At 38.2% G+C, this 15457-nt stretch overlaps 1 protein-coding gene across 10 annotated transcripts in view; it reads right to left on the bottom strand.

Annotated features, from left to right (window-relative positions):
* Positions 1 to 299: 299 nt before the first annotated feature.
* LOC128741195 (thioester-containing protein 1 allele S3-like) overlaps positions 300 to 15457 on the bottom strand; it is a 29425-nt gene continuing 14267 nt past the window's right edge. For 2 of the 10 annotated variants that reach the window (XM_053836819.1, XM_053836818.1), the window contains exons 9-13: positions 2666 to 2973; positions 2306 to 2605; positions 942 to 2251; positions 726 to 879; positions 300 to 654 (exon numbers count right to left, since the gene is read on the bottom strand). In XM_053836819.1, coding sequence (XP_053692794.1) covers positions 431 to 654; positions 726 to 879; positions 942 to 2251; positions 2306 to 2605; positions 2666 to 2973 — 2296 coding nt within the window. In that variant the 3' untranslated portion in view covers positions 300 to 430. Of the gene's footprint in view, positions 655 to 725; positions 880 to 941; positions 2252 to 2305; positions 2606 to 2665; positions 2974 to 3479; positions 3733 to 6713; positions 6841 to 7295; positions 7492 to 8998; positions 9132 to 9823; positions 9978 to 10524; positions 10691 to 12084; positions 12278 to 13910; positions 14116 to 15457 lie in introns of all 10 variants that reach the window. The other 8 variants (XM_053836814.1, XM_053836816.1, XM_053836823.1 and 5 more) reach the window with 8 other exon arrangements.

Genomic DNA, 15457 nt, shown 5'->3' on the forward strand with positions numbered 1-15457 from the left:
GGAGCTAAACTCGTAATCATGTAAAATATATACTCAAGCGTAGTAATATAGAATAAATGAGAAACTGCGCGCGATTAAGTTCACAATAGTCATCATTCACGTTTTGCATTTTGAAAATATTCGAACATTATCTTATGCACATATTTTCAGCCAAATTGGAGTAGCTCGATGAGAAAACCTAAGTGGGACAGAAAAGTTAAGTGGGTTTTTTCTATTGATTATACGAATTCAAATTTGAAGCCATTTGTAATGTCTACGTTTCTCAAAACATTTGCAGTTTATTGTCATCAGAAGCGTACAACAGATCTCAAGTACATTCTAAAATATTTATTTTTATCAGTTTCTGTTTAAAGAACAAATCGCAACACTCTTCATTCTGGTTTATAAAAACTATTGCAAGTCGCTCTTCCGGTGAATTTTTCCTTCAACTTCACAGCATAACTTTAAATAAAAATGCTGCCACAACGAAAGAGGTGACAAACGTTGAACCAACTTTTTCCGCTCCACTAATCATAACCACTGTACCGGTGCTTTCCTCCTTTGCCGAGCGTTGCTTTTGCGAACGGATCGAGCAAGACTGGCCACAGTCTTCGTTTTCACAGATATCACAAATGGTGGACTTCGGGGCGTCGTAGAACTGACGAGCTATGCGAGCTGTTAAAATAAATAATGATTTCATTAGAAATCTATGAACAAAACCATGCCGAACAATGAAGTTTACTTACAGTTGTCATAATAGTCGTAGATAATAACCGGAGCTGGTTTTTGTTTGGCAACTTTATGCGTACGGAACGCGGAAACAGTCGGACACAGTTCCTTACGGTCCAAACTGTCGAAGTACAAAACTACAACAGTATCGCCATCCTTCAGTTCGACTTTCTGTAACCAATAAAAATATATTGAAATAATCTATTGTAGTTGAAAGAAACATCTAACGTCACCTTAATATAGTCCATATTTTCAAGGGATGGCAATGTATCCGTATCGGCGGTAAACCCACTGGGGAATGCAACCTCCATTACAGCCATGTTTGAACTGTTCTGGCCTACCGTTGGCACAAAGCTGGTACACACCGACAAGTGCAGATAATCTGGGTTGGAATTTTTGTTAACTTGAGGATCCAGTACAAACCGAGGCCACTCGCCGGTAACGTTCATGTTGTATTTGTATGACAAAGAGACAATTGCAAATCCACGTCCGGTGGCTTTGATATCGATTTTCCTAGCGTTGGACGGTAGCTCAAACTTTTGCAGAATCATACCATTCCCGGCATTAACCTGCATCTCCCGCTGCTGGTTTTCGTTGAAGGTAGCCACGATTGTAACGTCGTTGTTAGCAGAGGAGATCTTTGCCGCTAATTTGGCCAGTGCTTGCAATCCAACAACCGTATCCTGTGTGGACTGGAATCCACCTTTCTCATTTCGCTGCGCGATCAACCATTTCATTATGGGTAAAGCATCGGAATCCAGACCAGCTTCGAGGAACGCTAGCATACCATATGCGGACATCTCGACATTCACGGAGTTCGGTTTATTGTACCACGGATTTTTGCTATCGCTTTCTGGAATTGGTTTATGCCACCACTTCGTGTCACCGTCGGTTGTCGCCTTAGTATCCAGCTTCGACAAAGTAAAATCTTTGGCGCTGTGATCAGCTAACTGTAGCGCATAGGCCGCAAGGGCCAGCGAATAGTTCTCGTCCAGACCTTCTGTGTTTCGTACGATATAGTCCAAAGCCTTATTAATGGTATTCTTATATTTTGGAATCAAGTTTGCGTTCTCCAAAAACGCTATTAGCGTATACGCGGTCAAGGCAATTCCCTGTCCAGAGCCACCCTGCATATCTTTATGGGAGACATGTCCGACTTCCGGGAAGCTTCCGTTAGGAGCCTGTTTATCACTTAACCACTCTAAGGCGCGATCGATCACTTTCTCGTCCACGCTGATGTGATTTGCAGCCTGCTTGAACGACCGCGCCACAAATGCAGTCAACCATGTGCTGCCGCTCTTATCCGAGTTTCCAAAGGCACTGAACGATCCGTCATCGTGTTTGTAAGTCAACTCACGCTGGTAACCGGATTCCATAAACCGCTTAGCCTTTGTCTCGATTTTCGATGTCAACCGATTAGTGTTCTTGAGATAGTCTAGCACAACAATATTCGGAACAAAATTCAACATATTCTGCTCTCCGCAACCGAACGGCATCCTGATGAGCGAATCCAAATTCTGAATGGTAGAGCCCAGCACGTCACCTAAAATGACGAACAGTTGTAATTATTATTACACCAAACGTAAGACACACTTACCAATAACGGAGACTTCAACTCGAGTCGAATCGGGAACCGCATTTTTGGGCACCTCAACGGTGAAGTTTTGCATTACCTCCGGTGTGCTGCGCAGATCTACGAAAGCCGCCTTGTTAACGTACTGTGGGAGTCCTTCTGGTTCCACGAGCAGTTGTCGTTCGACTCCATCGCCCGCCAGTTTCGTAGTAGCCGTAACCTTAATGGTGATGTGTCCCAACTTGGTCGGTTTGACCATGAACGAAACCGTCTTACCGCTGTTTGCCGGAACTTCGATGCTCTTTTTGCGGAATAGTTCTAGCTCTGTAAAATTAAAACGTTTAGTGTTTAAAGAAAAGGCGGATACCGTCAAGCGGAACTCACTGGGATTTTCGTGTATTTCATTTTCGACATCGGCAAACTCGAATTCCTGTTCACTGTTGTGGAAAGTCACCTCAGCATTCTGATCCGTTTCCATGTAATTGAAGATTACTATCGGAATAGATACAATTTCACCACGTTTTACGGAATACGGCAAATTGGTTGAAACGAAGAATGGTAGAAACACGTTAAGCTTTCTAGGTGTCTGGGTCAATCCAAGTCCGTGGACTGGGTTCACTGAGAATCCGGTGATAATCCACGACGTAATGGTGTCCGGTACTTTTTTAGTAATGGTTTTCTCACCAGAAAAGCTACATTGAAATAAATTTGTATTAGTAAAATCACTATCATAATTCAGACAGATGTGGAATACTATTTCCCATACATGCAAGTTAGTGCAACAACCGACGAACAACATTATCTCTACCATATCATCAATTACAACTTCTAATTTAATAGTGTTATATAAAACTCTAACCACCTCCGAAACAAACCACCAAAATGGTAAATGACGTGAAGTATGAGTACGTTATGATCACTTTTTATTGGTGAGGTATTCCTTCAAGAAAAACGCAGCGATTTTTGCGATTAGTATTCAACGGCAGGATTACAATCAGCGGGGTCATTCTAGGCAGCTCAAACGAATCCAGAAAACAATCAGCGGAGAGATCCGATTCTGGGACAACCTCCGCACCAAAAACTGGGTGCGGATATTAGCGGCAGCATGTTGTGATTACTTAGCACTCTTGGTTACAAAAATAAAACTTGATTATCACTCCAATTAGTTCGGCAGATCGGCAGAAAAGATCGTATTTACCCGGAGTATGCATTCTCGAACAGCCACGTGTCGGCTATTTCGTGCGACAAGAATAGTCGCGGAATATCTCTGTGAGGCTTGGGGATACGGCTGAAGGCGTACGGTCCGGCCAGAGGCGGCCTAGTATTGGTTTTGAACACATGCACCGGCAGCGCACGGGGCGATTTCTCGATCACCGTGTACAGAGCCGTTCCGTTGGGGGCTCGGTGTACCTTATAGGTAATCGGGACAGGTCTGGAGACGGTATCGTTCGCTAGAAGAATGCACCAGGCGGGAATTTTATTATTATTTCCTGTTTTTGTAAGTAATTTACAACTGTCGGAGATCACTTTCCAAATATTTAGAAGTATAGACAAATCGCGTTAAATAGTTATTAATAAAATTAAGGATAATGTGGTGACTTCACAATGAATACGATAGTTGGGTCTCTTTATTTCTGGTGCCGGTGGGGTTCTCGAAGAGAACAGATTTCACTGCACAGTCGTCCGGCATCCTTGCTACGTGGCCGGTCTACCGTAGTCTCCCGACTTTCGCCTGATGTACGACAGGCTACCAAGTGCAAGAAAGTTTAATGAGCGTTTCAGAAAAAAAAACATTGGATCAAACACTGTCGCTTTTTCGTGCAATCATGGTTTGAAGACCCTTGTTTTCTAGATTTTATTTAGAAAGCAGAGATCATATCAAAAACCAGACATGTTTTTTAATACAATTTTTTTAAAGTTAAGTTAAGTTGCCTTATCGCAATTTTTTTTTGGTTGTATCTCGAGTTTTTGTTTCCAAAAAGTTTTTGTTTCAAAACCGGTTCATTGGCTCAAAAGTGTTAGTAAAAGGTCTAACAAAAGAAACAATAATTTTTTATTAACTCCAAATTAACTCAAACTCTCTCAGCGCCAGAGGTTGGAAAATTTGCAAAATGAATGTATACGCCGAGCATCGGCTAACTATTTTATCATGAACCACATATATTCACGCTTCATGGCCTCGCTTAATATACGAATATCGTGTGAAAAGTAACAGTGCGAAATAACACCTTCAGCTGCTACTAAAGCAACTAACACTACTTAAAACTATTCTGTTTTCGTGGTGACATTATTTTGAATACTTTCCGGCGTCCCCGAGCATCCGATACCCACTAAATCGTCCACACTTAATGTTCAATACTCAATTTTTGAACGAATTCCGATGTTCACAATGAGGTTATGGTCATGATAAAATTCAAAGCCGATGGATGCATTATCGGCGAGGCAAGCAAATGACAAATGTATGACAAATAGGGTATGTTCCACGATCTAAATAATCATTTTTTCGCGAATTCTCCAACCCCTGCTCAGCGCATAACAACATAAGTCTAAAATTTTCCGTAAAGGAACTAGTACGATATTTTAAATCAATAATACTTTTTGCACGGAATTGCTGATAAATTTTACTCACGTTTACATAGCTTAGGCACAAACAAACACTCACTGTATTCGTCAAAGTGTAATTTTTCAACGAAAAAAAGAAGGACACTTACAAAATACTTTCTTGTCCGAGGAATACCGTAAGCGCGCCGAGTTCTGTGCATGTTTCCTAATTCTGCGCACCCTATATTTCAGTCAAAGTTTCTAATTTTCTGCAAATTGCTATCTTAATCAACGTATCTAGCCAACTTCGCAAAAATGTGGATATTATTTGAGGAATGTTTTAATTTTTAATTAAAACATGCGGTTCGCCGAGTTAGGAACTATGCGCAGAATGTCGATCATAGATAGTGTTAGTAGTCAAGTCAAATTTGTGTGACAATATTTGTTGTGAGATGTTTTTCAAAGAGGCTGTTTGTCTGTGGTAAGGTCAAAAATATTAGTCCAAATAAATTCAAAAAAATGTGCAGAAACCAGAAGTACAGAACCAAATTATACTGAGAGGAACCCACTTGTAATCGAAGTTCGACCCAAACCGCAAAATGAGCCTACCAGAAAACAAAAATAAAAATCGAAATCGTTTTTGAGTTTAAAATAATTCAAAATGGATCTAACGTAAAAATAGACTCAGACTCAGAACTGAATCAGTAAATTATGCTCTACGTACTGACTGAGTTTCGATTATTGTGTCACGTGAAGAATGAGAATGAGTTCGTATATTAATTACAGAACTAGAGATATTCGCGATTTCACGTGGAACGCGTCTTGTATTAACATAATTATATGAGTAGTACTCATGCGACAACTAGAGACAAACACAAAAATGTCTAAATAAAAAAAAGGAATCAATACAGTGCAAATGTTTCTCATGCCTGCAAATATAACATTCTTATTGGTTGTAGTCGAACTTCGTGTTGATCATCATATAATTTAAAAAAAATCCTTGTCCAGTGGATCTAAGAAAGTTGATTATGCATGATTCGATCGCTCACTCACTTGATCACTCGATCGCTCGATCACTGGTATATGTAATCCAGGTCTATGGGCTAAAGTTTATTCATATAACAAACAGTACTGAATGATTTTATATTATTATTATTCACAACTTAATGCTGGCAGTGAACAATCATACATCATTCCACCAACTAGGTTTATTCAGTAATTCGTTATCTTTTCTAATTGAACAACTGTTTTACCCACAAGCCAAACTTTCAAACACAACTCGCAAATGGAATTAGATAAAAAGGATCAAAACACAATATGGTTCAAAATTTTCAATAATCACACTCTAGTGCATCAAGTAAAACAAAAAGTGCATTAAATTCAACAACGCAAACTAGGGTTTTGATTACAACAATTCATTTGGGTTGCAAACACGAACCTAATACTGTCCCATAGCCATTCTTCAACGAATATCCTCCGCACTGGGTTTAATTTGAATTCATAATTGATCGACATTGCTGAACCAAATTCAAGCGTCTGTTTATCTACATGGGTTGGATATAGCTGGATACGTCCAGCGCTGTCATTCATGAAATTACTCCCTATTATATCATCTACCAATACAGGACTGGGAAATAGTTTAGGCATAACATGGGCTTCTGAAAAAAATGCATTAACAATTAATTAGCATGGAAAATATTGAAACTATTAGGCTAGCTCTTCGAAATCATATGTTGCTAGGAGGAAATGTATTTACACTACAGCAAAGTCCTTCACCTCGTTCAAAATTGCAATCGAATGAGCGTACACTATGGAAATGGAAAGACATCACCAGCAAACCCCACAGGCACTAGGACACGTTAGGAGAATGCATCACAAGTAAGCTACGAACCCTTCCTGATGCGTCTCTTCCCAGATCCAGGATTCCGGAAAATCTTTTCGCACTTCTACCGCAGTACCGAAGCTACTGCCAAGACCGGCTGCTCCAAATGAGGCTGCGTACTCTGGAATCGCAGATGCTATTGCGAAAAGTTCATGTTTTTAGTTATAATTGAAAACACTCGTTTTATTCCAGCGAAAGTCGTTTATCTGTAGATTTTTACTATTTTACACTATACTAAATTACGCTATGGAACTCAAAAAAAATATTCGCATCTGTTTTGAGCAACGTTCATTTAAATTCAGTCACGCGAATGAACTCATGATAAAATACTCTCATGCAGTTTAGGAAATGAACATGATAAAGATTCTACTACATATGAGAAAACTTGACTAGCAATCACAGAAACAAGAAAAAACTAACTAAAAAGAATTGAAACATGTAAAAGACGCCAATGCACGCTCAAAAGTTCTCTGTCAAAATTTGATCCAAAACATGATTTTTTTTTCAATTTTCATTTAACTAAGCTGCAAGAGTCGTTTTGAGTAGTGCACTGATGTCTTTTTCCACATTTTAATTCTTTTTAGTACTAACCCGTCAAAATGTTCAATTGCGTTCCAAATCCACGACTCGGGGAAGAACTTTCTTACGGCGACCGCTAATGACGACGCGGGCGGGGCGAAACTGGGTCCTTTGCGCATAATTCCCACCTTTGGGATAGCAGCGCCAGCGGCGGCGAATGCTATCATAGGCATTTCTCCCGCAAATCGATTCTGAATATAGAATTGACCTAAGTTTTCCAAATAGATTGGTTGCATTAGACATTAGTTACACTGGTTTGTGAAAGCTGATTGGGCATCGATTGGGATCTAATGAGTGCCCGGAAATATGCCAGGAAACTGACAAAAAGATCAAGAATACGTTTATCGAAAGTGTATCGGTGAGTACCGTAGTTAAAAAATTGTACCATCTCAAATAAATCTCAAATAAAAAACTTCAGTCAAATAAGTTGCTGGTAATCGCCTCGATTCTACATTCCAATCGGGCCCGTTCCGATCCGAAACCATACTCCGAATACCGCTCGATATGTTTTGTACCATAAAGATGCATTCTGCTCGATGCGAAATTTCTGATCGGTTCCGAGTCCGATCGGTATGTAGAATAGCGGCGAATATTGTTGTATTATGTTGGTGTTGGTATTGAATTTATGTACACTTAAGTCTTTTTACACGGAGGATACGTGGCGTGTAACATAAAACCGTTTAAAAAAACGCCGTAATTCAAAAAATATTGTAATATAAAACCGCGTTAATTCAAAAATCGACATAAAATAAACCGTGTTAATTCAAAATCATCGAAAAAACCGCCCGAATTCAAAAATTCCTGAAAACCGCGTCAATTCGAAAAATGATGTAAAAAACCGCGTAATTCAAAAATCGCCATAAAAAAAACCGTGTGAATTCAAAAATCGTCATAAAAACCACGTAACTCAAAAATTGCAAAAATAAACCGTGTAAAAAAGACGAGTGTACAGGTATTAAATTGATAGAAGTTGATATATAGGACAGCTTGTAAGGATATGTTCCATGGTGACAGGTACGGTACATGCATTGTAATTGGGCCTGATGCCGAAACACATGATTCTTTTAACTGACAATATGCATACTTAATAAACCAATCTTTATTAGATAGGCTGATTTTTTATTTCTGTGAACCATTTACATAACAGCGTTAAACGAGATACTGTATATACTTCTTAAGATTATGCGCCTTACACGTGCAGCACTTTTCATAGTGATGAACGACCGACTGCGACCGTGCCATTGTCGTAACATTTTTACGAATACGGCGAACGGAACAGTTAAGTCAGTATCTGTTTCGAATCATTCGAATTTGATTGATGATTCATTTGGGCCCTATCAAAAGCAAGGATAGTAACTATTAAAATATAAATGTATGATGAATTGGGATTGAATTCCATAAAGTTTGATCATTATGAACCAATCAAAAAAAAATTAAGTTTGGTTCTAGCGTTCTCAGCACCTTATCACATGTTCATGCGACAATTTGATATAGTTGGTAGAATAGCATAAATGAAAGTACAGGTCGATAGTGTGCTTACAGTAGAGCAATGCAGTGAAAATTGATAGCGCATTCAAGAATTACATAACAGCATATCACATTCATGCATCAGAATAACTTCGTATCATGCCAGGAAGACTGGTTCAGGTATAACTTCAACGGAAAAGCCCAATAGCATCCTTAACCATACATATTTACGAGAAATGAGTACAAACCCATCAAAGCTGTTCCAAATCCAACATTCGGGAAATGTTTTACGAATGGTGAAAGCAACCGGAAATCCGCCGCTTTGGGAACTTCCTTGCACACTATCGAAAAGGACAGGACTGTTTAAAAGTAATACACGACCTGCAAAATTAGACGGTAGGCTACTGTCAATGCAATCTACACCAAAATGGAACCCCCTGATAAAGTATTATGTCTACAGAAAGTACATTCATTATATTTGGTTACCTACAATCAATTATGTATTTAAGTATAATGGCAAACGCGTCTTTCCAACATCACCCAACGACGTAAAACAATACTTTGGCAAAAACTTCTGTTAACGCTATACTGAAGTTTCTATAACTAAAAGATTGTTGGCGCATATGAAAAAAAAATTTAAAAAATCCAAGAATTTAAAAATAGTTTTAATTAGAATTTTCCACCGTCGTAGTAAAAAACTTTTACCACGTGAAATTTTTTTTTTAATTGCTCAGATAATATTCTTGCATCTTCATAAGAGTTTTTTGTTCCACGACGCCTAGTTTAAGGCTTATGAATCGTTAAACTAGACGATGCCCAATCGAGCGACAGTTTGATAGACATGCTGCAGGTAGAACAATACAATTGAAATTACAGATTGATAGTATTCATAGGATAGAGCAACGCAGTGAAAATGGATAGCGCATTCAAGAACTATTCAATAGCATCCTTCAATCATTCAATATCGCATCATGCCAGAAGGACTGATCTAGTTATATAATACAAAAATAATTTCAACACTAAAACCCAATATTATCCTTAACCATACAAATTCACGACAAAAGATTACAAACCCATCAAAGTTATTCCAAATCCAAGATTCTGGAAAGTTTTTACGGATGGTGAAAGAAATCGGATGTTTTGTAGGTTGAGAGCTACTATCCACGCTATCGGCAAGGATTAGAATTGGCTTTTGAGAGTGATGTTTCTTATAAATAACCTCACGACCTGCGAAATGAAATGGTAGGCTAATGTCAATGCAATCTGCACCAAAATGGGACCCTCTGATAAAGCATAATATCTACCGAAAATACATTTCTTGTACTTGATTACCTACAATCAAATAATTAAGCTTAATCGCAATCTCGTCTTGCCAACGTCACCCAAGGACATAAAAGCAATGTCATGGTAGATACTTGTGTTAAGGGAGTCTATAACGAAGCAACAAATGTTGATGATTTTTTAGGATGATTGGATCTAAATCCTGGAGCAGCGATTAGTCTCAGTGAGAAGCAAACTTTTCAACACACTTCCAAACAAGCACAATTAAACACAAATCATGTATGAGACACACTCAGATAATAAATTGCAGTATTTTAAAAATTCCGCAGAATGAAATTCAGGATATCGAAATGCACATAGCTAAAGCTAGTTCTCACGCGCATAACTTTTACGCTGCCTTTACAGAATTTAGATTACACGAGTGAATCAGTTCGAATATACAAAAAATCAGCTTTTATATACCGAGTCTACAGATGTAATATTTTCAACAAACCTAGCATCAGACAACCAAATCCATGATTCTGGGAATTCCTTTCGTACTACGAGAGATTTCTCCTCTCGCGATTGTACTTTTTCAGCAGAAAAACTTTCTTCTTTAGCGAAATCGTCAATGCTCACCCTTGAATCCAAATCATACATACGAGAAAGAAAATAATCGACTAAAAATCTATTAATGAATTAGACTGCACCAATATAGTAACATAGACAAAGAGTCAGTTGAATGAATCCGTTTTAAGACTCCGAGAGAACAGGGCTTCAATATCGGTACCTACCTAAAAATAGCTTGAAAAGATGCAGCATCGTTTAATGATTGGAAATTTTTCACAGAGCCAATTGTAAAACTGAAATAGTGCCCCGTGAAAAGACTGAATAGCTTGTAAAATAGTAAAGTAGAACAATTCCAATTACTAAATGTTAGGATTTGGCTGGTTCCTGTGAAAAGTTAGGTACAATAGTGAATCCATTTTTTTCCTACTTCCTACTGAATCTGTTACTTTGACGTATATTACTACGTATATATGTTGATTGTATACTAACCCAGCTAAAGCTAACCAAATCCAAGATTCTGGAAATTCTTTCCGCACCCGTACCGATCGGTCAAGACCACACGTAAAACTGCCTCCAGAATCACCAGCACAACAGGTATCTACTAGAATTTTAAATATCATTCAAAAAGATCACATGATGACATAAAACGGAAGCCACACAAATCCATGACACGGCTCATGCACATAAAATAAATCATTGAAACGAAGAACTGTCTTTAATTCGACAATCGGTAAAGAAGTTATTTGTAGATTGTAAGTGTAGTACCATAAACATCGATAATGATGAAATAGTTGGCCTAACAGATCAGATATTTTTTTCAAAACCCATTAAAAATCGTAAATTATCGTAAAAACTCGAAACAGTTAAATTTTTTCAGATATCGGCCCGAGAACGATCTTAAACGCACAAGTAATGTTTTCACCTCCGTATTTTGGGACACGGAGTGTAATCGCTTCATCGAATTCCTAACTGTGGTGAGAAAAAACCGACAATAACCAAATATTTTAGATGTTATTTGTGCCTTTAAAAGCAGCAATTTCGAAGAATGACTTCTAATGAAACAGAAAAGGTCTTCTGAACTATAAGATAATGCACCGTTATAAATGAGTAAAATTATATGAATTATACAGGAAAGCATCCTGTCCCCCGTGTTATCCCGTTAAAGTGGACAATGCTTGTGAACAAAAATTAATTTTGTCAAAAAGTCGTCGTTAAAATAAGTTGGTTCTAAATTAACTAACGTTAATTAGTGACATGTTAGTTACAATACCTTTATCTTTGTCTGTATCAACTTGAACAACAGAATTGGTGCGCCGGCTTGATGAACAACTGAATGAATGAACAACTCCACGAGATTAATTCACAAATCTCGCCTTCTCTTCCCAGCCAATGAACAAACAACAAAATTAACATTTGAATGATGTATTTTCTAAACAGCAGAATTCGCTTTAAATTTCTGCACACAGTGTATAATACACTGCACAAAAAAATTGATTACACAAACCTGTCGCTGTCCTCTACATTCTCCCAAAGCCACGCTTCAGGAAACATCTTTCGGACCTTTACCGTTACGGACGCGGTTTTTTTCCTTACAACTGGTCTGAAACCGGATGGTGCAGCCATACCAGGGAGCCCTTCCATTCGTTGCGATGGTGAACCTAGCCCAACTGGTATAAGGTCATAAAGTGGTGTAATACCTAAAATTGCCTATCATTAGTCATACGTTAAGCTGTGCTATTTAGAGGAGACGGATGCTTCTCAAACTTTTACGTTTCTTTTCAAAACATTACACGTAATAAAATCGTGTATCATGACATACTCGTATTTTTTCTGTATTCAGAGATGACTTTAGAAAAGGTTAAAACCTAATCCCATATGAGATCTGGAAATAAACCCTGCTTTCCATATTAACTAAGTACTCATTAGGACTACTCTGTGACTTATATATCCTTCGTCGCGAAAAAAAATACAGTGAATGCAAAGCGGCCTTACACCAAATAGAAAAGTTACATAAATTCAGACAAATAAACCTAACCACATCACCGCACCGTGGTGCTAGTAAACAAGTTCTAAGGAATCCATAAAGTTCGAAACTAATACATAGGAGGTATAAGAACAAAAAGACAGCACTACAAAAGTCTCAGAAATAGAGGAAAAGTTTGACAAGTTACAAACATCATTACAACAAACCCGAATGATAAATTTCCGTTCCATATCCAAGTTTCCACAAAATCTCGTCGGATGTTCGGCACAGTAATTGTGTCACTAATTACTTCCGTTATACTTTCGGCTCCGACACTCTCCGTCACATGAAATGATACTTCAGACTCGTACTCTAGATCTTCCGGCACTAATAATGATTCAGAGAAGACTAATAATGGGTTCAGTAGACGATATTATTACTGTGATAATAAGACTTTTCGCATTAGCGACTATGAATTCATTATGCCCCAAAGGTTTTTTTTTTCCGCCATAAGATCTCGCATGATTGCCAACATTTTGTTTCAGAAAATTCGTACCCATTTACTGTCAAATTATAAGGACTTTCTCCTACTGATATTTGATTTCAAAACTACATAATTTAAGGAATTGGAATTTAAGCAGATTCGGGGTGATTCGTAGTTAATTCATTTAGTTGATTCTTCCAATTTTGCCCAAAGTGCTATGAAATGTAATTATTAGATTACATTTCATAGCACTTTGCACAAAATTGAAAGAATCAAGTAAATGAAAAATGAATTAATTACGAATCACTCCGAATCTTCTTAAATTTGTTCATCCAGCATAGCTAAACTTACTGCAAGCCGCAATGCGTAGTGATTGCGTAAATTATCGTATAACCTTTAAAACATTGAGGATATCCGGTGAAGGTCATCGGAAGTGCCCTAAAAGTCACAAGATGATTGGTAAAACCTGGTTTTGCCTCCGTAATTTCAGACGCGGAGTGTAGGTTCTTCATCGATTATATTGAAAAAGAGAAAGCCGACAACGATCGATATCTTAGAGGTTATTTGTTCCTTTGTAAGTAGCAGTTACAGAGAATGGCTTTTTGAAACAGAAGAATCTGCGAATGATGTGGACACTGTATGTGAGGAAAGCCGAATTTTGTTGTTGTTAAAACAAATTGTTTTTATGAACTCATTGAATTGCGCCACCGTGATGTTATGTATGAACAATTCCGCGGCTTCCCGTGAATCTCATCCAATCAATGAACGGAATTAACATTAAAATGATATATTTTCTAAATATCAAAATTTGCATTAAATTTCTGACATTCTGACGTACACGCAATGCATAATATAGCCCGAATAATAGATGGATGACACAAACCTGTCGCTGTCTAAGACATTCTCCCAAAGCCACGCTTCAGGAAACATCTTTCGGACTACCGGTTGGCGCGGAGCTGTATTCGTTGTAGTTGGGATGTAATCCGCCATAACCGGTTCAAATTGTGCAGGCATACCGGGAAGCCCGGGCATTTGGTTGAACTGTATACCAAATGCAATTGGTCTAATGCTATCAAAAGTCATAAAACCTAAAATTATCTACAATTAGTCATACGTTAATTTAGGCTGATTAAAGAGGATGTTACTAGAAAATCGAATTTGATATTTAAACATCACATGTAATAAAACTAGTTATTATCATATGCTGCTGAGTAATTCAACTTGCCATTATTGAGATGACTTGAACATTGCACAGAGCGGGCTACAACACAATTCCACAACATTTTTTGGTTTACAATATAAAAAAATACTCGTCAGCTTATCAAAAAACTGCTGATCCTGAAATAAACCCAGCATTTCAAGTGTTAACTAAATACTCGTTAGGACTGCGTACTATACCCCTACCTGATAACCTCAATCGTGGAAAACCGATAAACTATGAATGCAACGGCAACTTGCACCAGATAGTGAAGTTACATGACTATCTTCAGATACGTAAGCCCAACTTCAGATAAGTAAGCATCAGTGAGGCGTTTAACAAACACCTTTTTAGACATCCCAGAAGGTTCGAAACAAGCACATTACTAGAAGTGTTAGCAGTAAAATGAAAGCTCTACGAAAGTCGCAGAATGAGAGAAAAAGGTTTACAAATCGCAACAATTCAACAAACCCGAATGATAAATTACTGTTCCATATCCAAGTTTCCACAAAATCTCGTCGGATGTTTGTCACAGTGCTCGTATCACTAACTTCTCCTACTACATCGCCACTCTCGTTCACTAGAAACGATACTTCAGAATCGTACACTAGGTCTACAGGCTCTAATTATGGTTCAGAAAAAATAATATTCAATTAATACTGTGGTAAAAAGACTTTCACTTTGCATAAGGTTTTTCCCCCGCCGTAAGACTTCGTATGTTTGCAGTCATTTGTCCCATTAGAATTTCTACCCATTTTCTACTAAATTATGACGATATACTACATACAACCGATTTGTTTTTTCCAATCTGCACAACTCTAAATTAGGAAGTTTCGGTGTAGTTCGCAATTCCTTCAGTTAGTTGTTTTATCCAATTTTACAGAAAGTGCGTCCTTTCGAATCGCGCAGAGAGTTGCGGCAAGGGGATGGACTGTCCTGTATGTTATTCAATATCTCTATTGAAGGTATGATCCGGCGAGCGGGAATCGAAACGAGAGGAACGATGTTCAGCAAGAGTACCCAACTCCTAGCCTTCGCAGACGACCTCGACATCATTACTAGAAACCTTGGGACGGTGAAAAAACGGAGGCTAGGAGGATATGGTTACAAATCAATGCGTCGAAACCCAAATATATGGTAGGAAGAGGCTTCAGAGAAAGCAACGTATACCTCCCTCGGACAGTGGTGATGAACTGGAAGTGGTTGATGAGTTCGTATATTTGGGATCTCTG

Source organism: Sabethes cyaneus, chromosome 3, assembly GCF_943734655.1.
Source record: "Sabethes cyaneus chromosome 3, idSabCyanKW18_F2, whole genome shotgun sequence".
Taxonomy (NCBI): domain Eukaryota; kingdom Metazoa; phylum Arthropoda; class Insecta; order Diptera; family Culicidae; genus Sabethes; species Sabethes cyaneus.